The sequence below is a fragment of the Melanostigma gelatinosum genome, assembly GCF_949748355.1.
Source record: "Melanostigma gelatinosum genome assembly, chromosome: 6".
Classification (NCBI taxonomy): domain Eukaryota; kingdom Metazoa; phylum Chordata; class Actinopteri; order Perciformes; family Zoarcidae; genus Melanostigma; species Melanostigma gelatinosum.
The window spans coordinates 2,325,684-2,353,002 of NC_136639.1; the positions used below are offsets into that span (position 1 = coordinate 2,325,684).

Sequence of the window (27,319 nt, forward strand, 5' to 3'; positions counted from 1 at the left end):
CCATAACAATGCGATTAATCGCAAAAAATCTATGCGATTAATCGCGATTAAATATTTTAATCGTTGCCCAGCACTAATTTAAACATGTGATTTATATCTTTACCACAATAAATCATGTGAACTCCACAAGAGCTTCGAGACTAGTTCAGCAGGTGTTACTTATGATTTATCATGCTTGCATTTAGCGATATCTTTAGTTATTATTCATATTATTAGTAACAAAGTAAAGTTACTTATGTACACCAAAGACATGTCATTTACACATACTAGTAAAAGTACAAAATGTGGCTTAAATTAATAAATCACCCACGAAAAAATCATATGTACATCAAATCCCATCATAATCACAATAATCGTCAACGATGTTGATGATAGATTATTTGGTTTCAGCAATAAAAATAAGAAAAAGTCTAAATCCTCTGATTCCAGCTTCTTAAATGTGAATAATAAACTGATTATCTTTGAGTCGTGGACAAAAGAGACCTTTGAGGACGTTGTCTTGATGGACGATGGACATTTTTCACAAATCGGGCAATATCATGATATTTATCATTTTTTTAAATCAGTATCAATATCGGCAGTGCAATATTGTCGTTGGATTGACCATTGGTGATTTTACTAAATATTTACACGATGGGATTCTGATAAATAATCAACAGCAATGCGGATGAACGCCTGACAGTCTGGTCGTCTAGTTTACTGTCGTTGAAAAGCAGGAAAAGACAAAACATTGATGTCATTTTACGACACAATATCTTGTCTCATATCACGATGTCGATGTAATATCGATATTGTGCCCAGCCCTAAAACACGACTAATTGAATAATTGATGAAATGATTGCCCGGCGCGCTCCTTTTTACCTTTTTTTTTTAATTCTCAGATTTCTTTGGAGGCACGACAGACAAACAAAGTTTTCTTCAATACTTCCAGCTGACAGAGTGACGGGTGAAATATTCTACGCTTCAGGCTAACGCTAACTTGATATAGCTCTCTTGCTCGGTTGGCGGTTTCCGTTGCATTGAATAAAGTGTTTTCTTGCCTTTTCTGGCTCGCTGGCAGCAATCTGTATGAATGTGAACTTTCCCTGTTAGATAAACCAATAAATAAATACAATCACAGCACCAGAGTGTTGTAAACTGTGGTTTGGCTTTCAGTTCCGTTTTTATGGTTTGCTGATCATTTAGCATGCTGTTTTCACTGAATCGTGGAATTGATGCCTTAACAAAATCTGTTGATTTAAAACTTGCAGCCAAAACCATTAAAACAGCCTCAGATAAGAACACAAAGGCTGTGTAGTCTGGGTCTCCTCTTCCTCTTCTTCTTCTTCTTCTTCTTCTTCAAAAAAAAACCATGTGTCAAATTCAGGAGCAAGACGCTCCCAGAAACAACATTTCATTGTGACTTTAAATCCAAACTCTGCATGTTAAATCTAAAGGTCTGCAGGATTTGAAGACGAAACGTGTCCTTCAGTCTCGACTGTCAGACCTCTTGGCTGTGACAAATAGATTATCTTCAGAAAACACAACACTTCACCCACAAGCTCATTCTGTAATCCTGAAGGGGACTTAACAGCAGCAGCCAAAAGCCTTCAGAAGGACCCCAGACGCTCTTTGAACATTTAAACTCTGGAGGATATTTACATGAAGCCACAAGCGATCACCGGCTCGCAGAAAAGAAAGAAAAGTGCTGCGAAACCTCTTCCAATGGGGAGGTCGGGCTCGTGATGCTCAGAGATAACAATCCTCTTCCACTTTACACGGATCTGAAACAGCCGTCGGCTAAAACAAAGAGCGAGACAAAGGTTACAGATCCCGGCGGAGGACACCCCCCACATGTCAGGAGGTGGTTGTCTTAAGACGCTCGCATGGCTTGTGATTTAAGAGTCACACTGGTTCAGCTTGAGATCAAAAAAGGCAAAATGCCCGGAGGCTGAACAAAAGACCTGCTGATCAAAAAACCTGAGGAGGAAAACGCAAAGAAATAAGATTCATTGGCTCGTTGACGAGTGGGCCGGAAAACTCAAAAGCAACCGTAGAAAGTGAAGCTTAATTCTTTAAAAATAAAATGTCACGTGAAACCAGAGACTGTGTAAACTTCCCGCCAACACCTTCAAAAGAGACGGAGCCTTCTGATACAAAACACACACACAAGCTCCCAAATAAAGCTCAATCTTCTCTCCGGGAAATCAGCTGAGAAGTCCATCCGGTACACATTTTTAGCTCACTCACACACACACACACACACACACACTCTCACACACACACACACACACACACACACACACACACACACACACGCACACACACACACACACGCACACACACACACACACACACACACACACACACACACACACACACACACACACACTCTCACACACACACACACACACACACACACACACACACACACACACACACTCACACTCACACTCACACATGCACACACACACACTCTCACACACACACACACACACACACACACACACACACACGCACACACACACACGCACACACACACACACACACACACACACACACACACGCACACACACACACGCACTCACACACACACACACACACACACACACACACACTCACACACACACGTGTTGTGTTTTGCTTGATTTTTTTGCATCTGGGAGTTGTTGAGTCAGTGCAGCAGGAGTGTTTTTATTAAATCCTCTGAAGTGACACACGTGAATCATACTGCAACCGTCCGCTTTCTTCATCAATATAAAAAACATACTTCTTCAGTCCAGCTTGTGATCTCTGCAGCCGAGAAAGAGCAGCATTCGAGAAACCTTCACAGCCTCCGTGACAATCCGCCTTTGAGAGGACCGACGGGCATCTGCACGGGCACCTCTCCGTGTGGGCGGGGGGACATTTTACTGCGGGACCAAAAAGCAGGACCCGTTTCTTGCTACGCAGCTGAAAGCGACGAACACACACAGAAGGCCGACGCCTCCAAAGTGACCGAAACAAATCAGTCGCCGTCGTCGGATGCTCGTACTTGCCCTCAAGGGTCGGGTCCCGGGGCCTTTTTGGCGTCCACGCATCCGAGGCAGGAGGGAAACAGCGGACTGAAGAGGCGGCCGAGACCTTTCCGGAAGACGCTGTTGGAGAGGCTGTAGATGAGACAGTTGCAGAAGCTGTTGCTGATCGCCAGCCACGTGGTGAGGAAGGACGCCACCTTGTGGTGGTACAGCCCGGAGCTCTCCAGGAGGAAGTAGAGGATGTACGGCATCCACAGCACGTAGAAGATGCTGGTGATGCGGAACAGCACCATGGCGTAGCGTTTGTCCGGGCAGCCCTCGCAACGCTCGCCTTTGTCGGCTTTGTCGCCTTTGTCGCCCTCCATCTGCGAGCTGAAGCGGGCGCGGCGCTGCGTGATCTCCCGCGTGTGCTGCCGGCAGATGCGGAAAATGCTGCCGTAGGTGAAGCAGACGGTGAGCGCCGCCGGCGCGTAGAGCAGCGCCACAATGAAGGCGCTGAACCCCGGGTTGGTCTTCCAGGACACGGCGCACCACTTAAATATGTCACCGTGATAACCCGGCTTCCCCCAGCCGAAGAAGGACGGCAGGAAGACCAGAGCGGAGTAGACCCAGATGAGGACGATGCATGCCCGCAGGCGGCACGGCGTCACCAGCGTGGCGTACGACAGCGGGCGGGTGACGGCGATGTAGCGGTCCACACTGATGCACGCCAGCGAGGCCATGGAGACGCTCTTCAGCACGGAGACCGTGTAGCCGAACGCCTTGCACGTCAGCTCCTCGTTCAGGCCTTTGAGGTAGTGCAGCAGGGACAGCGACGGCACCACGCAGCTGACGCCCACCAGCAGGTCGGCGTACGCCATGGTCTGGATGAAGTGGCTGGTGGTGTGGTGGTGCAGCAGCGGTGCGCACTGGAAGACAAAGATCACCACCAGGTTGCCAGCGATGATGAGCGCGGTGAGGAAGAGGATGACGACCACCTCCAGCACGCAGGTGTCCAGGCTGCGGGAGTAGCCCACGGCGCCCAGCAGGCAGAACGGGGGTGAGGCGCTTTGGTTCGCGTCGGAGGAAGAGTTCATGTTTGACAGGGAGGGGGGAGGGCGGCGGTTTTAGCTCATCGCAGCCGTCATCCCAAGTCTCTTTTCTCTAATCCAGAAGTTGCTCGTTCCCCCCACGATAGAAACACAACGGTGCTTCTATTCTTCTTGAATCAGCATCTTTTCTCCCTCAGCGGGCGGAGAGCCCGTCCTTAAAGTAGCAGTAATCCATCCTGAGTGTGCAAAACGCAGCCAGACTGCTGCCGCTGGGTGTGAAATGTGTGCATGTGTGCAACCTCCAAAAAAAAAAGAAAACACGTAGAAGAAGAGATGCCGGTCTGATGCTGCAGTGCAAACCGTCCCCACCTCGCAGCTGTTTATCATAGCCCCCCCCCTCCCCATCTCTGGCACTCTGCTCCGGCACGCGGCCACCGAAGGATCCCGGCATCCACTTCTGCTCTTTGCAGCAAAAGAAATCCCCCCGGCAGCTCCGGTGTTTCACACTCCTCCACTCTGCCAAAACAACAACGCAAGAGAGTCCAAAACAAGCAGATCTGGTCTGGAAGTGGACGCCTCGTCCACGGTCCACTGACCGTGAGGGAAACACACACGTTCTCACACACTCACACACACACACACACACACACACACACACGTGCAGAGTCTCAAAGCAGGAAGAGTCCTTCAGAGGCGGGCGAACATCCAGATGTGATGGATAATGTCACCGGGATCTCTTCTCCGTCAGGCTTCTATGCAGCCGGCCGGCTTTTCCAGTGTGTGTGTGTGTGTGTGAGAGAGAGAGAGGGAGAGAGGGAGAGAGGGAGAGAGAGAGGGGGAGAGAGGCGGTAATCTGCCTCTCCTCTCTGCTGTAGTGGCAGTAGTGATGACTGTCTCTGTCTCTCTCTCCCTCTCTGTCTCTCTCTTTGTCGGTCTCTCTCTCTCTCTCCCTCTCTCTCTCTCTCTCTCTCTCTCTCCCTTTGTCGGTCTCTCTCTCTCCCTCTCTCTCTTTCTCTCCCTCTCTCTCTGTCTCTCTCTCCCTCTCTCTCTCTCCCTAAAGCTGGAGTAGAGATGATGTCCAGAAGAAAGGAAGGAGAAACACTCATACTTTTAAAGTCATGAAGGACTTGGATATCAACAGCTTTTTGGAAAGAAGAGGGAGGCTGAGTTCACACGGTCCAACAAGTCCTCCACTTCTGAAACACACTGAAAAAACAAATCATTTTGATGCAAAGAAGCAAAATGGCCGTTCCACTTTTCCATCGTTTGATGTGATAAAAGACGTGCTAGGACATCGACCCGTGAAATACAGAAGAGAACAGCGTAGACGTGGGTAGATGAGGCACGGGCTCGTTTAACGCTGCATGTAAATGAATATTAGTGGAATATTCATTTACATGCAGCCGTGTAAACCGCTAATAAGGAATAATGTCTTTTTTGGGATAATAGCAACAACAAAAAACAGCGTTTTTTTGGTGCATGTAAAGAGTTAAAGTCTCTTATGAAGCCCCTTAACCTGGTCCTTTTGAATACGCTGGAGCAGTGCACGCTTTGCTGTCAGACATGTTCTGTATCTGCCAATATGGATCATCAATGATTGCCGGCAAAAAGAAAGGTGATCATGCATCTCTAAAAGTTAGATTTGCTCCCTTTTTTCTTTTGTGCAGATCCGACCCGTGACTCTGATCCGAGATCCGATCCAAACCGGTTGAATTGTATTTAATCTGTCACCAGTAGCTTCTTCTTCATGGCGCCATAAAAACAAAACACCAAAGCACCGGTTCTATGAGAGAATGGGTCACCGGCAAACGGTGGTCGTCTGCTGATTCACCACATCAAACTACAGCCTCTCCTGTGGTACCGGGTTCATTCCAGGCCGGCTGATGGTGGCGAACAGAGACAGCATTCAGACGCTGTTTGTTTTTGTTTGTTACCATATGGTGAGCGTTGAGGTGGGTGAGGAAGGACATTAGCCGCCATGTTTACGCGTCTGTTTTTGCTTCAGAAAAGGTCAAGAGGTGCCACATCTGCCCGACTTATGAGGCCGAACGTGGAGGTCGGCTGTACAAGCAGTTCCGTTTTTTTGTCCGACATGTTGAATGTTAAAACAAAACGTCAGCACACCCGCTCTGAGTACACAGCAGGCAGGCCGGGCGGCCTCGTGACCGAATGCTGGGCAAAGGACAGCTTGTGATGACGCGGTTCGAGCGCCACCGGCAAAAAATATCCCAAAAAAATTATCCAACATCCCCGAAGCCGAGACCGTTACAAGAGCACCCTGCCGACCTGAGGGTCAAAAAAGAGCCAAAAAAGTTCTCTTGTGAAAATTCTCTTTGTTCTTTAACTTTACGAAGCATGACTATGTTATTTACGAGGAAGTGGAAATGATTTATAGGCTTGAATCAGCTGTTTTGTGTTCCCCATGAAAGCCTCTGTGTTTTTTGAACCAGTTATGTGACAATTCTGTTCTGTTACAGAATGAAAGAAAAATAGCAAATAAATAGTAAATAAAGAAGAAAGAAGCCGCCGGTAAAGACGTGTGATTGAGTATTAGATTGGACAGATAATCAATGTTAAACATGATCAGGACATCCCTGAAGTGCATACTTTTTTAAATCATCTCTTTTCTCCAATCCGCAAGAAAACGTATCAATAAAGCTATAAAAGTCAAAAGATGTCCCGCAAGAGAAATAATAATGTTTCCTTTTCAAAGTAAAACATCTAAATTATACTACATCTATACACTGATCTATGGAGGTGAAGCGGACCGCTGTCGATCCGATTAATGACACAGTTTAACCATCACAGTGTAAATAAAGAGTTACTGACTCAGTAGAACTTGTGTTTCTAGTCTCTGATCTCTGATCAGAGACTAGAAAAACGTTGAGGAGAGCTAGTAACGTTAGCAGCACCGCTAACGGCTAACCAACAGGAGAGCTAGTAACGTTAGCAGCACCGCTAACGGCTAACCAACAGGAGGAGAGCTAGTAACATTAGCAGCACCGCTAACGGCTAATGAGGTTCCATTTAGATTGATATGATGCGTTCAGGCTCCGTTTGGTGAGAAACTTGAATAAATCCACTTGTTAGATATTAGAGATGAACCTGTTTCACTTCCTAATTAGCTCAAAGCAGCTTAGCAGCTTATAATATGTCATTAATACTACTACAAGATCTATAAAAATACAATCTTTTATTTTCAAATCAATTTAATTGTGTGTTTTTATGAAGAAAAAAACCCCACAATAGATAACAATGACGTATTAAACAGAGAACATTTAGAATTGTTGAAGGTTTCGACTGGCTTTAGAGCGGTTTAAATTATTTTAGTTATTTCGTGCTGATCCGATCCGTGACCTGTTGTTTTCTCATGTCCGTGTACAGAACCTGTCGATCCGGTTGGCAGCGTCAACCTTCAGATGACGGATTGTTCCTGTAAACGTTCAGAGCAGACACAAGCAAACACACCCGACTGTCGGTCGATTCTTTTGTGCAGCGCTCACAACCCGGCCGAATTCATGTATAATTCATCCGCTCATGCATCATTCATGTGTTCATAAATTCATCTTCGCCCCGCTTCAGTTTCCAGAGAAAAAGGCTGTGACCCGTGGAGAGAGGGAGAGGAGGTCCAGTCCAAATTGAATCAACCTCAGGCACATGGTTCATTAGAGGGGGGGGGGCTGCCTGGTGCCTCCAGCAATTAGCCGTGTCCGTGCAGCCCGACACTCGTGGTCAACAGACGACACAAAACACGTCACAGCAGGAGGCTGCAGGCCGTTGGGTCAGAACACGGCTCCTCTTTAACTCCTGAAGCAGCACAGCAGAAGCTCCTCACAGGAACCGAGTCGATTTTAACCCTCTGAACCCTAAAAACCTGGAACAGCATGTTCTATTTAAACAATCGGCAAAACTACACCGCTTATCAAAGCCAGGAACCACAAGAACCATTTCCATTACTGTCAGATTTAAATGCACATCATGTTCGACAAACGCTTGAGTCAGAAAAAATAACCCAGAACTCTTAGTATGTCGATGTGTTTATGGATGAAAACACATCTCGTCATGAGTGGTTGATATATTATATTATATATTGTTATATATATTATAATTGATGTATTATAACATGCCTGGAGCCGAGGTTAACGGCTCATAATTCATCTCTGATAATGAGCCAATCGCAGCAAGCAGGTCATAAAAGATTCGCTTCTGTTGACGCGTCGCATCGTTCTGCAGCGACCTCCGTCTGAGCTCAACGCCGCCTCAGGACATGTTGGCGTGAAGTCCACAACGAGGTCAAAGGTCACGGGTTTGATTCGGTTACACGTCGTAAAGCTTAGAAAACACCTCGTTTATCTGTCCAACAGTAAATCAATCTCAAACGCAGATATGTAATCAACAGAAGTCATAAAGTGACAAACTACGTGTTTTTAACCACAATCCCAACAAAGAGGCGCAGTAGATCACGCCGGCCTCTTCGGTGGGGTTCTGCACGTTGTTTCTACCTTTCTTGTCATTTCAGAGGGATGAACGATTAATAAATACATGAAAAAAAGAAAATTAAAATCCCTTTTGTTTCTCTGCAGTCGCTTGAAAAAGCTGACATGAGTATTGCGACACAACGAGTGTTTGATTTCATGTGCAGGAGGAAGTCTGACTGAAGCCAATATGGCAGCAATACACTAAAAACTGATGTTTTCACAGATATGTGTGTAGACCAGCGTCTCTCCCTGCAGCTTCAAACAGGCGATTTAAGCTAATGGCTCCCTGGAAAGATTCCCACGTCACAATCAGATAAACAAGGGCCTCCACACACACACACACACACACACACACACACACACTCTAATTTTAGCTTTTAATTAAGTTCACTGCCTCTTGAATTCATTTCAGGGTTTGTGATTAAGGACAATGCTGCGCGGTGTTAATGGGGGGGGGGGATTTGTTTTCACAGCTCAGCGCGTTAACAGATAGCAGATCAGAAACACCTCAGATATTCCCCCACATGAGCGATTTACTCAACGAGCACGACTGTATGTGCAGCGAGGGATGGTGTGTGTGTGTGTGTGTGTGTGTGTGTGTGTGTGTGACACGTAAACACGTGTCAGCATGTGTTGATATTGTACTTGTGTTATGTACAGTGTGTATTCGTGCAGGACTCTACGCGTGTACCTAAACCTCTGCACAATGCTCAGCACTTTTGTCTGCCAATTTATTTTTTGGCCAAATTTGCCATTTTCAAAGATTTTTAATTTCAGAGTTTCCAGCAGGATTAAAAGGAGAACAGTCTCGTAGTTGATACAACCTCTGATCAACACGTAGAGTTGACTCAATGACTCGTAAATATGCTGGTTTGATGCCAGAGTGACTGCGTGAGTGAGATCAGTGTGATTGTCCTGTGACTGCAGGAGAACTTAAAGAGAGACTGCAGTGAAGGACACGCCCTCTTTAAATGCTGTTAATGAGCAAACAGCAGCTGTTCATCACGGCTGCAGGGAGAGAAACAATTAACTACCAAAGGCAAGTATTGTATTCAGCTTTTTTCTAATAAAAACGTGTGGAAGCTGCTAAATCCGCATTAAAAACTGTCAAAAAACATGATTGAAACCTACAGACCAGACTCCACTCACAAAATAAACCATTGTTTTCACATTACAGACCATGTTTGTTTTCAGACACAACTTCTAGTATGTGATTTGTTTTTTCTACACTCGTCATTGAAGAAACGTTGACTATAGAAGTCAATTATTTTAACTATGTTAATTATTTTGAAGCTATCAGCGTACCGTACAGCTTCTGAGTTTTCTAAAAGTTCTCAGCTGGTTCAATCTTTAATATTCTCTTCTCGTGAAAACTTTAAAAACAAATGCTGGATTACAGATTTCCTCCACAAGACATCCAGTTCGTAATATTACAAATATATATAAATAGTACTGCAATACTTTCATCCGTAGGCTCAATCAGGCTTTAACCCCACTTACACTCCACAGACACGTCCATCCACAGTCTGCAGGTTAACACAGGAACAACACTCGCTGTCTGATGTACAGAAAACACACACACACACACACACACACACACACACACACACACACACACACACACACACACACACACACACACACACACACACACACACACACACACACACACACACACACACACACACACACACACACACACACACACACACACACACAGGGTATGAAATAATCTAATTCACTGGATGTCACAGGAATAGGTCACTCTAAATGAGATTACAATAAATGAAAAAGACGCATGCTAACAGATTAGCCACCAGTGGTTCTTCGGTCAGTGGATGAGTAACGGGAGGAAACGGGACGTCTCGCCCCCATAAAACACGTCTATTTCAGGCCCGGCGCTGCTTAACAAAGAGCTCTTGTTTCGTTTTTCTTTTCAATAAAAACAACAGTGGAGGTCTGGAGCCGCGTGTCGGGAACGTGAAGGAGGCTGAAAGTGCTCGTAAATGTCAGATAGGCCTCCTGAAGAACGGCCCGGGGGTGCAGACTGCTGCTATTACCCTCCCAGAGAGGAAGTGCTGAGCCATTCGTTAAAGCTGAACTCCATCAACTCCATCTTTCATGTGGGATGTTTGTATTTTATTGGCTTGAATCCAAAGTGGAGCTGCAGCAAAGGCCACCCAACTCCACCCAGAGACACATTTCAGATAATCAGAGATGTATTGTTGGATTTTGCAACAAGTTTTAATGTGTCTAAAAGCTGCATTCTCTCTAGTGTCCACCAGGGGGCGACTCCTCTGGTTGTATAGAAGTCTATAGAAAATGACTCTACTTCTCTCTTGATTTATTCCCTCAGTAAACATTGTAAACATGAGTTTATGTCTCAATGTTTCAAGTCTTCTTCAATACAGCATGATGTTAATTTAGTACATTATGGTCCATTTAGAGTCACACAGACCATTTAAACCTTTGTTTAAAACAAGGTACGACGACGTGCTGGAAAGATTGCTTGGTTGCCAGAATCAGCCGGAGAGAACAGATTTATGGGTTTGACACGAAACCTGGCAACTTCACCGTGACCCTGGATGGATTACTGGATGAACCTCCGGGGGCCGAGGGCCTCCGGGGCCCAAAACATCACGGGCCCCAACAGTCCTCACCGACAAAATGTCACAATCTAAGAGACACGAACCCTCCAGGGAGACACTCAAAATGTCCACAAAGACACAAAATCACCACAAAGAGACACAAAACAAATACAAAGAGACACAAAACAAATACAAAGAGACACAAAATTAGCAGAAAGAGAACTGAAATGAAACAAAAGGAGGTTCAAGTCTATAAAGTCGTGTCTTGCTCTGATGGGAGAGGTGGTGGGTCACTTTCCTTCTTTGTGCTCAGAGGAACATTATTGTCTCATAATCTGACCGAATCTGTGACGACTGTGATTCTGTTCACCCGACTTCTAGTAAACAAGAAATAGTTTCAGCTCGTAGCTCTCTGTAAAGCCACAAACCACATTTCTGTTTGTTACGGATTAAAGAATCGAGATCGGGGAGGTTCAGTTCTCTCAGGCGTTAAAATCCCGTCTTCAACACTCCCATGAACTAAACTCTTCATCTTTCCGGATGTGAACACATTCCTGGCAGGAGAACTCTTTTGTCTGAGTATGTTAGTGATGTTAAACATGAGATTTCTGCCCTAAGAAAAGGTTAAACAGCTGCTTTCAAGGGAGTGAATCTGAGAAAGATGAGATAATGTTGGAAAACGCAGAGACGCTGACTCTGACGGAATGCAAGCTGGCAATTATTAGCAATACTTTTATTTTTGTACGGCAGATTGAGCACAGAAGCCCTGTTAGTGGGTCAGTAAGGCGTGATCTCTCCCCTCACAGCTCCCCGTTAGCGCACGCCTGCATGGACGCCATCCTGGCGGGCCTGAAGCCGCTGTACTGTCCGTCCGGACTCGGGTACTCCTCCCGGACCCTCCGCACGCAGCAGCTGGGGATGGCGGGCTGGGCGTCGTCGGGCGGGACCCCGAACCTCCAGCTGACGTACTGAGCGTAGGCGCAGTGGCGCAGGGCGGCGGCCCGGCCTTGGCCGGCGGGCGGCGAGGACAGCGGGTCGCGGTACAGGAGGACGGCCTCCAGCAGGGGGCGACGCAACACGAGCCGCTCGAACGGAGGCGACGCGGCGACGCAGGCGCCGTCGCTCCGCCGGCAGCACAGCTCCTCCTGGGGGAGGGAGGAGGGAGCGCAGCGGCCGCACTGGCACCAGGCCGGAGGGCGGAGGCGGAGTTCGGGGGCGGGGGCGGGGGCGGGTTTATGGTCGGGAGCGTCGGGGTCCACGGCGATACCCGGCTGGAGCAGACAGACGGCGGCTCTCAGGTGTCCACCGTCCTCCTGTCGGGACGAGATGATCAGCTTCAGGCTGTGGTTTCACACGTTTCACAGCAAAAACATGTTTCATGTTGAGATTTTGGTCTATTTTACTTCCATAACACGATAATATAATATTTTGTGTGCGTTTGTGTCTGTAGATTTCTCCTAAAGTCACCAAAAGTCACCATTAGATGAAACTTAGATAAACTTGTGATACATAAAATAAATCGCCTTAATGTGAGTAATGAAGTGGTGAAGTTTCATGGTGAGTTCATTTTTACTATATTCACCTCTTAAGAGTCGATTCACCTAAATTACAGAACATATTCACTCACTAACGACATCTACCAATAGAAACGTCTGATATTAGAGATGCCGTATCTATTCTTCCTCCAATGCACAATACAGTGGAGGTCAATTCATTTCACATGTCAGTAATATGACAATAAATCAACGTTTGACACTCAAAATCTGCCTTATGGTCACTTACACCAGTAAACAACATTTTAATGTTCTTAGCGTCGCATTCAGTCCTTTTATGGCCGTTTGTATTCATTCAATAACGCTTCATATGCAGAGATGCATCGCTCACTAACTGACGCTTCGACCCTGAAAGTTTCCTTTCGTTTTGAAGCGACAGTCTTGGATCATCAGACAGACGGTCGGTGCTGATTTGATGGCGTTTATTAAATACATAAAGCATATTTAACACGCGGTTCCTCTTCACCTTGTGCCGCCGAACAGACGTCGGTTTGACGTGTTGTAAACTTTTCTTCTGAGATCTCTTCACCAGTCGGACGTGTCTCTCGTCTACGTAGGACACGCAGAGGACACACTGCAGTCTCACACACACACACAATTATTACATCTGTTATTACACTGTAAATAAAGTGTGTGTGCGTGTGTGTGTGCGTGTGTCACCTTCTGTTTGTCCGTCACAGACTCCACTTTCTTCCTCGAGTAGATTTGTCCGTCCTCAGCAGAGTAGCAGCTGGTTCCAATCAGCCAGTCGATCATCACGGTCGTCTGGAGGACACACACACACACACACACACACACACACACACACACACACACACACACACACACACACACACACACACACACACACACACACACACACACACACACACACACACACACACACACACACACACACACACACACACACACACACACACACACACACAGATGAAATGTTCCGTTCTGCATAACGAGAACTTTTCCTTTTGGTACTTTAAGAGTATTTCTACACTGTAGTACTGCTACTTTTCACTGCGAGTACCAGATCTGAAGAGTACTTCTTCCACCTCTGGAGAAGAGACGTTGAATCCTCTCGTCTTCACCAGCGAGCGAGCGAGTTTACTTACAACGTGTCAAACTGTGCATTTGGTTCTTAACGTGTCACACGTCTCACCAGCGCGTAGTACGACAGCGTGGACCCGATGTAGATGATCAGCTGAGTGAAGCTGAACTTTCCCGCCTGTGAAATGAATGAAACTTCACTTCGTTACTCACATTAAGACGATACATTATGTATTCAATATGTAAATGAGGCATGATGTGATGGGGACTTTGGTGAATTTAAGAGAAATCGACAGATGTAAACAGACAAAGTCGTGAAACAAATGTTTTGTTTCCTCTCGTCTGAGTTATGGAAGAAAAATAGAACGAAATCTTGAAATAGAGCAGCGCGTGAAGAACAACGGTTTCACCTTTAAGTGGAGAAAACTCAACGTAACAAAGAAATAGAAGTGTGAAAGTGAAAGAGAAGGAAGACGCGCCTGTCCGAACACCATCACATCGAACCGGATCCCGAATGCTTTGTACAGCGTCCGCTCCTCCACCCCGCTCACCGTGTTGTACTTTGCAAATCTGATCAGAAGACGACAGAAATACGAGAAATAATAAATAAAATAATGTTAAAATGTGCCGCACACAAAGAAACATGAAGCCGGATTATTGAGCCGAATATGAAATAAAACAAACCCTCTTCTGTGTCAGTTTGTATTTATTTAATTAGTGATAAACGTGGTATTTAAAAAATGAAATATTGATTACTATCATTATAATTATTGTTATTAAAACAAATGGTGAAACATAGAAACCTTTCTTTTTGTTAAAATCATTGGATATAAAAGTCTGTTAAATATAATAATAATAATAATAATAATAATAATAATAAAAGGTCCTATCATGGTCCTGTGATGAGGAACTTATGAACATTAAGTGAGGATGTTGAACCTGACCTCTGACCCCGGCTCACCTGAAGGAGGTGGAAGTTGACCCCTGACCTGCTCACCTGAAGTTGAGGCCTGGGTAGAGCGTGCGGTTGCTCTCCTTCTCGTCCAGCCGTATGAAGGAGTACCTCGGGAGGCAGCGCTGCGTGAGGCGGTCCAGGTCACAGTCCCACTTGATCAGGATGCCGATGACGCCCCCCTGTGGTCGACAGAGGAAGTGCTGATGATCGACCGCGACGTGATCCGGGGTCACGTTTCACTCAGAGGGGACGACTTTCTGCTTTTACTTCGTGTTTCGGATTAAAAGTTGTCTGAAATATTATGTTTAAATATGCAAATGAGGCATTATCTCGCGGTAACTTTTGGTGAATTTAGTCAAAATCTACAGACACAAACGGAGAAAGAAATAAAATAAATGTTTTCATTCCACTCGTCTGACGTTCTGGAGGAAAAATAGATCACGATCTCAAGAAGTGCACATGTTTACCTTCAGTGTCTCACTTGAAGTACATTTTGTTCATACTACTTATGTACTTTCACTTCAATGAAGGATGTGTTTCCATGTCATTGAGTTTTTTCCACTGTGGTGTAAAGAGTCTGCAGTGTTTAGGACGGAGTTACGTGATTCAACTACAGAATCAATGTGATCGTTACTGAGAGTGAAAGACTCTGATGACCAGCTTCATGTAGAACAGTAACGCTGTTACTCTAATAACGGCATAAAGTTTGACAGTAATGAGTTCATAAGGTTGACTCTGCTGCTTTCAGTTCATGCTTTTATGACCTTCAGTTTAAAACATCTGATGAAGAAGACTTTGATGAAGACATTTACATTATTTAATCTGTAAAATATTGCATTTCTAAATTAACCTTCATCGGATGATTTTTGCTCAAAAATATATTTTAAAAAACAGGAATAAACATTTGATACTAAATATGTTTAAATCTCTCAAAACATGTTCAGTATGAAATGTATCCCACGATGCACTGCAACACAACCGTCAGACGATGCGAGTCGATGTTCAAACGGTGGAAATGAGGTTTTTGTGCATCTTCTGCTTTCGTCTTTTCATTTTGAGTCACTTCTGAGTCCTTAAAGTCTGATTTCCTGAAAACAAGAGAATGAAATCTGCCGAAGAGGTAAAAGTGTTTCAACTTGCTTCCAACAGAATTCAACTTATTTTGAGATGTTTATAGAAATGTCAGACTTGTGTCCTGAAATAAGAGAAACGTTGATCTTCACAGGAAGATTTCCATCACTTGTTTTAAGAGAATAATACAGTTTAAAAGATGTTTAAATGTATTTTTTATATATTTCACTGCGACGCTGATTTTTCACTTTCACACAAAGTGAACGTTTGCTGAGTCAGCGCTTTCTTTTTCTTTGTTTTGGCGGTTTCATTTCAGCTTTTCAGAAAAACAAACAGGTCTGGAGTCAGTCAAATGTAATAATGTGATATAAAATACACAGACACATGTGAGCTTCACCTCCACGGCCATTTCAGAGAACTTCTCCCCGGCCTCCCGGACGACGTCTCCCAGTCTGAAGATGGGGCACAGAGAGTCGTTGCTCCTCTGGCAGCTCCTCAGGTAGTCTTTGCTCATCTCTGGGAGGATGTTCCTCCTGCAACACACAAACACACAAACAGACTGAAAACACACAAAAAACAGACTGAAAACAGACTGAAAACAGACTGAAAACACACTGAAAACACACTAAAAACACACTAAAAACACACTAAAAACAGACTGAAAACACACTAAAAACACACTAAAAACACACTAAAAACACACTTAAAACACACTTAAAACAGACTAAAAACAGACTAAAAACAGACTAAAAACAGACGCTTCTATTCACCTTTCACTAACGTCATCGGTCTGTTTTCAGCTCAGAGTTTTAGACTCAATGTTCACACTCAGGGTTTTTTTTTTTCTTTTTTTTTTTCCCACATTGCATTTCTGCAGACTTTGCCTCAGAGAATTACCCATAATTCATAGCATTGTGACATTAAACACTGGGTTACCAGGGGGGAGAAAAGAAAAAAGGTAAACAAAGAGGAGAGCAGGATGTAAAATTACATTGACACAGAAAACATAAACATAAAAACACATTAAAATCACATTTATCAATCAAACATTTCTTTTGATTTAGATTTATGAGGCTAACACATTTTCTCTACGATAAACTGTGACATGACACATGATAATACAGGACGTAAAAAGAGAAATACTACTTTGTTGAGATCACACATAAATTAAACGACGTCTCACCGGATGAAGTTGAACGCAGGGAACCGGATGTTGTTCTTGATGAGGACCGTGAAGTTCTCCGCTGCTGCCAGCAGAGCGGGTCTGCATCATGGGAAATATTAAATATATATTACACACTAAAGTCATGACAGGACGTTTTTATAACAGACTCAAATTCACTGAACCTCCATCTTTGTGAGTCAAACGCCGCGGCGCTGAACACCAGTTCTTCTGAGGACGTTTTCACACGTTAGAGACACAATCACGTTCACGGATAATCGTCTACACGCTCTCTGAAGACTTGCAAATGAGGCATTATGGAATGAGAGTTATGTCACGATACTATTCTGAGTTGTTGTTGCTTTCAAATTCAAAATAAAAATCGAATCTAATTTAAAATATGATTCTGTATATGACGAATATGATGATGAATATGACGAAACGTTGTGTTCGCGGCTTGTTTCTGCTGCCCCCAAGTGGCCAACAAAACAATCTGTTTTTGTATGTTTTAAGTTAAATTTTGACCCGTTGGTGCTTCAAAACCGTCAGTCAGAGGATCAAGAGAAGACGACTTCCTGCTGAGTCAGACGTTTGTGACAAAATCCTGATCCGACAACGAAACGGTGGAGTTCACCTCGGAGGGTTGGTCCTGGATTCGATGGGACACCAAGCAGAGACCTCGCAGGTTTTCTTCAACACGTCAAGCTTCACACACGATCCCGTCTTGATGCCTGAGACAGAAAACAAAACGCTCGATCTGGTTCTGCAGCAGCTTTGATTTAGCAGAGCGCTGAGAGCGACTTGTCCAAATCTACAGCAGGAACGATACGTTCCTCTGTGCGGCGGCAGAGACGTGAGATAAAAAGATCCTCCATCCACAACCACAAGTCACACAAAGACGCCTCGACACGTTGAAATGAGTCCGTTTCACAGTTAAAATGAGTGAACGACAACATCTGGAAAGTACATTTACTCAAGTACAATTTTGAGGTACTTGAGTTTTTCCATTTTCTGCTACTTTCTACTTCTCAGATATAAATATTGTACCGTTTACTCCACTGCAGGTCTTAGATAACTTATTCAGATTAATAATACAACATAATTAACAAATAATAAATTGTTTAGATTATTTTTTGATTAAAATAAAACTGTATTGATTTATTATTCCCAGAGGGGGAAATTCACAAACTACACAGCAGTATATAAAGGAGTTAAAATGATCTCCACCTTCACCAGCTGAACGCATCAATAATTACAATAGTTATGTTATAATATGTTATATAATATAATATGATATTCAATATTATACGTGTACATTTACTTTGATACTTAAAGCTGCTACAAGGACCTTTCACTTTCTGTTGACTCTGTCGCCCCCTGTGGACTAAAGCGGTAGTGTTTCTGAGCACTTTAGAAAACCTCTCGTGTTACTGCAGCAGGTCTGACCGTCAGACAAAAGCTCCTCGCAGTCGCTTTAAGATCTGAGTCGCTTTAATCATCCGTCTCTGTTTACTGGAGGATTTACTGACCCGCCGACGGTGAAACACGGTCAATAAACAAAGTTAAAAGAAGAGATTTTAAGATGAGAACACAAACATTACGTTCACGTTGTTTTAAATGTCAGCGGAGGAGAGAGTACCGTGGCTCTGCTGATCCCAGCCTCCTCTCTCACAGTCCTTATCACCGCGACACACTCGGTCCTTCGGGGTAACCTGGAATATAAACACTGCTGCAAAGTAAGAACGGTTTGCTGACAACTTTTCACCCGAGTCATCGTCACTGCTACCACGAGGATGATGATGATGAAGAAGGACGAGCACCTCGGGACACTTCCCCTGCTTCTGGTTCTTCGTCACGATGACGTTGGTCACCACGAAGAAGGAGTTTTTCTCCTGACAAGAACAAAGAAACTTCTTAACTTACGGAGGACCAAAAGGACCAAAAGGACACGGGGGGACCTCCTCCCTACCTGTGCGGGCCCGCTGTAGTCCACCACGTCCCAGACCACGTCCCCGACCCCGGGCAGCTGGGTCCGAGCTACACCCTTCACCTTGGTGGTGACGGAGCTGACCACCAGGTCAATCTCCTGGTACTTCCTGTTCCACAGCAGCACCATGCTGCAGGAGAACAAGACACAAAATAAAACTCTGTAATTCAGACGGACAGACGCGGAGACTCACGACTGTTTTTGTTTATTCTTTATTTTATTTGTATACAAATCCAGATGATGGCGCTCTTCAACATTTCACTGATTTCACTCCCTAAATCCCTAAATATATATATATAAGAAACAACATATCTTAAACATGAATTAATTAAGGTCACCACTGGGCATTTTGAAATGATTAATATAAATGGATAGGTAATATTAAATATTACAGGGATCATTGTAAAAAAACTAAATATAAAAAACTTTCCACAGAGTATTTCTTCCACATACTCAGTAAAATACTCACAGTACTCGATGGGATTAGTATAAAAGTAAGTACTTTAAATATAATTATTTATATCCATCTATCTAAACCGGAAATTATTTAAAAATAAAAGCACTTAAGTACCAAAAACGGACTGTTCCTCCAAAATAAAATACATGTTAAAGAATAGTGTGTCACGTGTCCACAGCAGGCGGTTCAGCGCCATTCAAACACCAATAATCAGCGTTATTGATTATCAGTTCGTGTATTTGTGACTTTTCTCGGTTTCACCCGTTAACTTGTTGGAAAGCAGCAGAGAGAGCGGCCGATCACAGCGCATGCGCAGATCTGCACGGATCGGTGGAGCTCAGAAACGTCTCACATATGGCGTTCACTCACCAGATAAACAGCAGGATGGTTGCGTTCAGGCTCCACTTGAGAGAGCCGAGCCGGACGCTCTGGATCCGGACCAGCTTGTTGGTTTCATACTGACACAGGACTCCGCAGCACGGCATCCTGCTGCTGCTGTGCGGGGGTTCGTTGTCTGGTTTCTCCACTGGAGGAGGAATCTCTGACTCATTTATTGACTCTTCTTCCTGTGTGGAAGGTCACGTGTCCAGATCCACTTCCAGAAATCCTCACTGCAGCTGCAACATTCACACCAACTGAGCCAAGAGTCCAGATAACCAGCAGCTGTTGTGTTGCATGAGCAATAACATAAACACTGGAATAAAAACATGTTGAAACACAACAGAAAGAAAAAGAAGTTCATTCTTGAAACATGCTTTCACTTTTGAAAAGAAAAAACTCATTGAATTAAAGTTATAATAACACAACATACGTCCACACTGCACTTCAAAACAAAACATCTGAATGATTTCATCCGTTGCAAGTCCAATAAAGTTGTATTCAAATAAGAAGAGGGCCACATCCTCAATACTGTTGAAAGGAAAAAGACATGACGAAACAGAAAGTGTCTGTTCTGCAACAAAGTTCAGTTTTTAAGTAAAATATCACTCTGATCATATGAAAACAATAAGTTTTCACCGGAGCTCTTGACCGCAGCCATGTTGAGAGATGTGATCGCTGATTGATCCATTATTGAATCTTAAATGTGCAACTGTGACAAAAACACATTGAATTAAAGGCGTATTATGAATAGACGTGTTTGAGATATAATCTCAACACTGTTTTCTTTTCAGCCACAACATTTGCTCACACTGCACATTAACACAGAACATCTGAATACTTCCCTCCATCGTCAAGTCAAATAAAGTTTTGATCAAAACACAAGAGGGACACATCCTCAACACTGTTTCCAAGAAAGGAAAAAAGACATTATTACATTATTATTATTATTATTATTACATAAGAGAAAGTGAGAGAATCTGTCAACAAGTTGTTCAGTAGAATATTAGAATGGTCGCCAACCTGCCAACAACACATTAGAAGTTGATTGAAATACTAATTCTGATTCACAGGATGTGGAGTTATTGAAAACGTCTCTGCTTCCAGCTGGAGAGACGGTTTACTGATGTCCTCCGTCTTAAGTCTCGTTAAATAGAACATCTACTTAAATCGTATGTGTATTTGAACCTTTACGGACAGAACACACACGTGTCCACTACTTGTGTTGAAGTGTTTTCCTCACCGTGAATACACAGACGAACGTACTGAGAAATAGAATCAATATAAAACTCTGATTAACTTTCCATGACATAAACATGTGAGAACATTTGTTTGGAAACAAACCCAGTCAAAAAAGAACAATCTGGTTCCCCAGCTGCATGTTCTGCAGCTTTCCTTTCAGATAAAGAGCTTCTTGTTCCCGACAGGAACAACAGAGGACTTCTGTGAGGAAACAATGAGCGTCTCTGCACAAAGTCACGTGAGCGCTGCTGGAATGTCAGCGAGGACATCCAACATGTTTCATCCAACTAAATACTTCTAAATACTTCTAAATACTTCTAAATACTTCTCCTCCACCACATAGTTTACATGCTGAACGTTACTCTAGCGTGGTAGTGTTTAGATGTGTTCAATGTGACAGTGACGCAGTTTAAAGCAAAGATGGAAGAACTACAGGAAGATGTACCGGAAGAACTACAAGAACTACAAGAATAACTACAAGAAGAACCACAGGAAGAACTACAGGAATATGTACCAGGATAACTACAAGAAGAACTACAGGAAAATATACTGGAAGAACTACAGGGTGAACCACAAAGAGAGCGACAGAGAGAAGCTCACACGCAATGCATCATGGTACATGTAGGGGCACTGACAGCTTCTTCTTCTGTAAAGCACTGATGGACTACGTTTACCATCAACACTGACTGGACATCCATATAAGAGGTGCACTCTCACCTTAATGGTCTGTAATAAATGTGAATACTTCTTCCACCACTTCATGAAATCATTTTATATGTAAAATGTGTCGAATAACAATTTAAATAAATCCAAATGATCTTTTTAAAACTAAAAAATATACGTTTGAGAAAGCAGTTTAAAAGTTGACAGAATGTAAATGAACGGACACGGTTGTTGTTTTTAATCACTTCTCACTTTAATATTTGTGGCGTTGGGATCATTTCTTCACGACAAAGCACACGCTGATACACAATAACACACATCTGTCCTCGTTTTTCCATTTTGTTCATTTTAATTTTACAGCATGAAAACAAAGTTTTTGTTTTTTGCTGATAAATCAAATTATGCTGAAACCGATAATCACGTTAAAGATGTTTAAAGGACCTTCTGAGTATTTCTGCTGATGAAAATAAAACCCAGCGTACATGAGTGGAACTAGAATGGCATGAAGACTGATTCTCTGCTGGCACTCAGCTGAAGAGCTTCCTGAACTTCGGTTTGAGCATCTCCAGCTGGCTGTTGTTCTGCATCTTCTGCATCAGGCTGCTCGCCGTCATGATCAGCTCGTGGCCTTCGTCAAACAGCTGCTCGCCGATCGCCTTCTTCACTCGCTCTCTCCAGGCGCTCAGCGTCGGCCGGCCCTCGAACACGTCCACGCCGACTCCAACGGGCTGAAACACACACACACACACACACACACATATATATAAATATTTATATGTTGCTATTTTCTAAATGTACATTTTATTTCTTGTTCTTACTTTTTTTTGTCGTGTTTTTATGTTTTAAATCTAAAGTTCAAATTTGTTGGACATACATATACACGTTACTTCCACAAGAATAAATCTCTTTTCCTGTGAAATCATGCTCGAACAGTCACAGCTGTAGAATCAGGAGTAGCGGTTGTTACTTACACGTACTCACCACTACTAGTAGTACTACTAGTACCAGTACTAGTACTAGTAGTAGTAAGAGTATTACCTGCATGATCTCAACGATAGCCACCAGATCGGCCAGAGAGACTTTGTCTCCGATGATGAACGGTTTGCTCTGCAGGAATTTCTCCTCCAGCATTTTGAGCGACTGGTTCAGATCCTCGACGGCGGCGTCCATCTTCTCCTTCGGGACCTCAGCGTCCATGACGACGGGAAACAGAGCCTGCAAACATCAAACGCACAGCAGCAGTTGTTCCCGATCTATTCAGAACCTTGTAGTTCATTCCGATGGTCAGTAAGATTCTGAACAGTTTTCATTTCTACAGAAACGAGAGACGCGTCACCGCCCTGCTGGTAATAAGAGGTCAATTAAATCAATCATGTAAGAAAGAAGAGGAATATTTCAAAGTCTGTAGAAAAGCTGAAGCGAAACTGGATCATAGGATGTAAAGTGTAAGAAGAAGGTGATTAGCTGGAAAATTGGGAGTTTGTTTATTTCGTATGAACATCACGGAAAAGTCAAACAATACCAATTATGTATTTAAGATTATAAGTATAAGTTGTTGTTTTTTTAAAGGAAGTGAAGTAGTAGGAACAGGAATATAATTCTTTTTTTTGTCGTTGGAAAGTTGAATAATAACCAAAAAAACAAAAGCTACAAAATCAATAAAGTTGCTCCAGTTTGAAGAAATGTGTGTATGTGTGTGTGTGTGAGGACACACAGCTGATCCGGGACTCGTACCTTGAGCAGGAAGACCTTTGAGCCGTGAGCTCTGAGGTTCATGTGCTGCCACGACAGATATTCATTAACACGAGCTCTCTGCTGCAGCTCAGCCGGGAACCAGTGATCCGCCACCGACGCGTGTTTCTGCACCAGGTACTTCAGGATGGCCGTGCTGCAGCACAGACGCAGAGACCTGTCAATCACAGTAGCCCCGCCCTAAAGCATGCCCTGCTTTATGGTCTGTGTGACTCTAAATGGACCATAATGTACTAAATGAACATCATGCTGTATTGAAGAAGACTTGAAACTAGAGATTGAGACATAAACTCATGTTTACAATGTTTACTGAGGGAATAAATCAAGAGAGAAGTAGAGTCATTTTCTCATAGACTTCTATACAACCAGAGGAGTCGCCCCCTGGTGGACACTAGAGAGGATGCAGCGCTAACACATGAAACATCGGCGTCACTCGGCAGAACCGGAGTCTTTAAAGAGAGAATAGATAACAGCTTCAGTTTTATTTAATGATTGGTGGATGTAAGGAAGTCACCGTTGTACCTCTCCGTCAGGACGAAGCTTCCGTCCTTCATCACAGGAACCCTCCTCATGGGGCTGATCTTTCCGAACTCCTCGCTGTGCTGTTGTCCTGAGACAAACACACACAGATGTTTGTGTTGTCATGTGAGCAGAAAGAAAGAAGAAGAATGCAAGTATGTGAAGAGTTCATGCTCCATTTAGGGAACAAGAGATGTATGAAAAAAAAGTAAACGTGAAATAAATGATGGTGTTTTTTTTGTGACAAACAATACAAAAATACATATGGACATATGTGTATTTACACATATATACATATCAATAGACATACATATATATATATATATATATATATATATATATATATATATATATACACACATACATATATATATATATATATATATATGTATGTGTGTATATATATATATATATATATATATATATATATATATATATATACACACACACACATAAATATGTATACAGAGACACTCGGGTCATATTGTAGTTTTGAGAATCCATTTTTTCTTGTTGGTTCCTGAACACACCAGCTGCTCATGACTGACTGAACGTAGATGGATCATGAAACAGGTGAACGGCCTTTAGAACAAACGTATTGATCAGAATAAATGAGCCAGAGAGTCATTGAAGTGGTGACGCTCACATTCAGGAAAGAAGAGACGAATAAAAGATGAAAAACATGAAACTGATTCTCTGCTCTCTGCTCTCAATCGCGTCTCCTTCCTTTATTTCCTTTCCTCATCACCTCCCTGTTACACTCAATCACCTCAGGGACGCAGGACGGTTTTATCTGGACGCTCTGACCTTTGACCCGAGAACCCACACACACACACACACACACACACACACACACACACACACACACACACACACACACACACACACACTGTTTGCTTGCGACGGCCGGTGATCGAGGCGTTAACGTCGCTCTGCTGCTGCTCTCTGGGTGAAATGTAAACTGATAGCCTCGAGGAGGAGGAGGGAGAGGAGGAGTAGGGAAGAGGAGGAGGAGTAGGGAAGAGGAGGGAGAGGGAGGAGGAGGGAGAGGAGGAGTAGGGAAGAGGAGGAGGAGGGGGGAGAGGAGGGAGGAGGAGGGAGAGGAAGAGGAGGGAGGGGAGGAGGAGGGAGAGGAGGGAGAGGGAGGAGGAGGGAGAGGAGGGAGAGGGAGGAGGAGGAGGGAGAGGAGGAGGGAGAGGAAGAGGAGGGAGAGGGAGGGGAGGAGGAGGGAGGGAGAGGAGGAGGAGGGATTCTTTTTTACTGTTTTTTAATGGTCGTGTTCACAGTTCAAGGTTCTTCTGTTCTTGTGCAAAATGTTGCACAAGTTGGCTACAAATGTAGATCTCTGGAGCTGCATCTGATGCAACAAGTTAAAAGTTTTGCACGTCAACGAACTTTGGAAACTTTTGCAAAACATGTTAACTTTGTGTTCACTTCTAAAAGCTCAAAAATAAAGTATTTTAAAAGGCAGAATGTGAGCTTCACAAACACAAATCACACATTCAGCATCATAAAAAAAGGTTTGTCCATGTGTGTGTGTGTGTGTGTGTGTGCAGGAGTACCTTTGGAGAGATCCACCAGCTTGAACTCAAAGGGAATCCCGACCGCTGTGGCGAACAGGAAGACGGATCGGCAGGGCTGTGAGTGCAGGTCCAGGTAGAGCTCCATGGTGATGCTTCGTGTCCAGCGGTCCAGTCCTCTCCCGTCCTGCAGAGACTCTTATTATCCTCCCGTCCTGCAGCACAGAGCTCCTCCCCCCCGAGAGGCTCGTGGTTTCTAAACGGTGGCGACAGTTCAAAGTGAAGCAGGTTGAGCGGCCTGACCTTCGACCTCGGCCGGGTGAGACACTTGTGTAAACACACTCTGATTGTCACGTGACTATCTGCTTTACTTATCTCCTTGTTTCTGATGACTCAGCAGGAGCAGGCGTCAGTGGACACAGGGTTTAACTTACAAAATGCATTCTTTACACATTCATAAAACATCACTGTGAATGTGCCAAGAGAACATTTTTCATCTACAGTCCGGACAGATGTTACAAAGTCCCCCCTAAAACAACAGAATATAAGATTAAAATGACAAAGATATTCATCATTTATCCTTTTATAAACATGCAGAAACAACAATAAAAGAGATTGATACATATAAATACATATATAAATACACACATGCAGCCAGGTTTTGGACTGTTGGTCGGACAAAACAAGACATCTGGGAATTTTTCACGATTTCCTGATTTTTTTATTAAAACAATAAGTCAACAGAATAATCCTTCAATAAATTACTTTTCAGTCTGTAAACAGAAATGATCTACAAATCTACAGAGAAATCAGAACAAAAACAGGATGAAAGTGAAACCTTTATTTTGAAAGCGAGCGTGGGATGAAAACAGTGGTCTTTCTTTTCTTTGGGCCATTTCTGCTTCATTGTGATGGTGGGAGGAGGACGGGGCCCCGGTCTGGACTCAAACCCCCCGGCCCCAACCTCCTACGCAAGTCCTCATTCATCTGTCTTACTGCTGACTGGTTCTGGTTCAGCGGTCTGCAGAGGTGGAGGCCTCTGGATCACAGCTGGATGTCTTCTCACTGCACAGCTTCCTGAGGGACGGCCGGAGCGACAGCCTTTAAACAAAGAAATAGAGTCAAACTGAGAACACAAGACACAAACAAGAGTCCGGTTTACTTCATTGAAATAATCTGAAATGCAATTGTTTTTACACTTCTCAACATCTGGGCTGGCCGGCTCAACAGCTGGCTCGTAAAGTCAAACTATACTCATTATGCAGACTGGTCCATTTCAAATGATATATATACGGTGGGTTTATATCATTGATGATATTGTTGATGCATTAATGTGTTCATCACTTTAATGCACCATGAAAGGTGGAGCTCATCTGAACTACTTTATATACTTGGTAATTCGGCTATACAATACTTAGTAGTACGTCATAGTTCAGTAGTTGATTTATATTTTGTATGTAGAACCTGAATCTGCAAAGAAGAACCAAATAGTAACAAATATTATTCAATAAATGAAGTTAAAAGTAGAATATTTCCCTCTGAGATGTAGTAAACTAGAAGTATAAAGCTCAAGTAAAGTAGGCAACAAGTACCTCAACATTGTACTCAAGTACAGTACTTGTACTGAAGTACATTCCACCACAGCTAAAACAAGAGCACAAAGCTCTTCTTACATCCATCCTCTTCATTTTCAACCAGATTGGTGCTTTTAACTTCTGGTTCTGAGGCTCTGAGGTCCACACTGAGGTCCGGAGGGTGTTCAGCTGCTTGTAACCTCAGACGAACGCTGTTTAGTTTGAATGTTTTGATAGTTTAGCAGCTGATCTGGTTCTGGTGGGACCGGAGCCTCTGACCCGCTCGCTGATGAGCTGCTGTGAGGAAACAGCTGCAGTGTCTTCTGTTGTTTTATCTTTTCTTTTCACA

The 27,319-nt window shown here is 43.6% G+C and overlaps 3 protein-coding genes across 4 annotated transcripts; all 3 read right to left on the bottom strand.

Annotated features, from left to right (window-relative positions):
* Window positions 1-3,019: 3,019 nt before the first annotated feature.
* LOC306778981 (putative G-protein coupled receptor 21) lies at window positions 3,020-4,072 on the bottom strand (the record flags this gene model as incomplete). The annotated part of the gene is made up of 1 exon (XM_079270720.1): window positions 3,020-4,072. The coding sequence occupies one exon, from the start codon at window positions 4,070-4,072 to the stop codon at window positions 3,020-3,022; it is 1,053 nt and encodes a 350-aa protein (XP_079126846.1).
* A 6,847-nt stretch (window positions 4,073-10,919) lies between these two features.
* On the bottom strand, window positions 10,920-19,826 carry p2rx7 (purinergic receptor P2X, ligand-gated ion channel, 7). 2 transcript variants are annotated; one of them, XM_079269509.1, is made up of 13 exons: window positions 19,692-19,826; window positions 18,848-18,995; window positions 18,699-18,770; window positions 18,518-18,590; window positions 17,513-17,609; window positions 16,900-16,980; window positions 16,114-16,249; window positions 14,688-14,824; window positions 14,170-14,260; window positions 13,803-13,868; window positions 13,307-13,411; window positions 13,113-13,220; window positions 10,920-12,406 (listed from the first exon to the last, which is right to left on the bottom strand). In XM_079269509.1, the coding sequence occupies exons 1-13, from the start codon at window positions 19,805-19,807 to the stop codon at window positions 11,894-11,896; spliced, it is 1,743 nt and encodes a 580-aa protein (XP_079125635.1). In that variant the 5' UTR covers window positions 19,808-19,826; the 3' UTR covers window positions 10,920-11,893. The 2 variants fall into 2 exon arrangements, with proteins under 2 accessions (XP_079125635.1, XP_079125636.1); XM_079269510.1 differs by lacking the exon at window positions 18,518-18,590 and having other exon boundaries at window positions 18,644-18,770.
* Window positions 19,827-21,897: 2,071 nt separating this feature from the next.
* On the bottom strand, window positions 21,898-25,655 carry gstt1a (glutathione S-transferase theta 1a). The gene is made up of 5 exons (XM_079269461.1): window positions 25,439-25,655; window positions 23,880-23,967; window positions 23,340-23,493; window positions 22,644-22,820; window positions 21,898-22,333 (listed from the first exon to the last, which is right to left on the bottom strand). Exons 1-5 carry the CDS (start codon window positions 25,542-25,544, stop codon window positions 22,133-22,135), a joined length of 726 nt encoding a protein of 241 aa, XP_079125587.1. The 5' UTR covers window positions 25,545-25,655; the 3' UTR covers window positions 21,898-22,132.
* Between the last annotated feature and the right edge of the window lie 1,664 nt (window positions 25,656-27,319).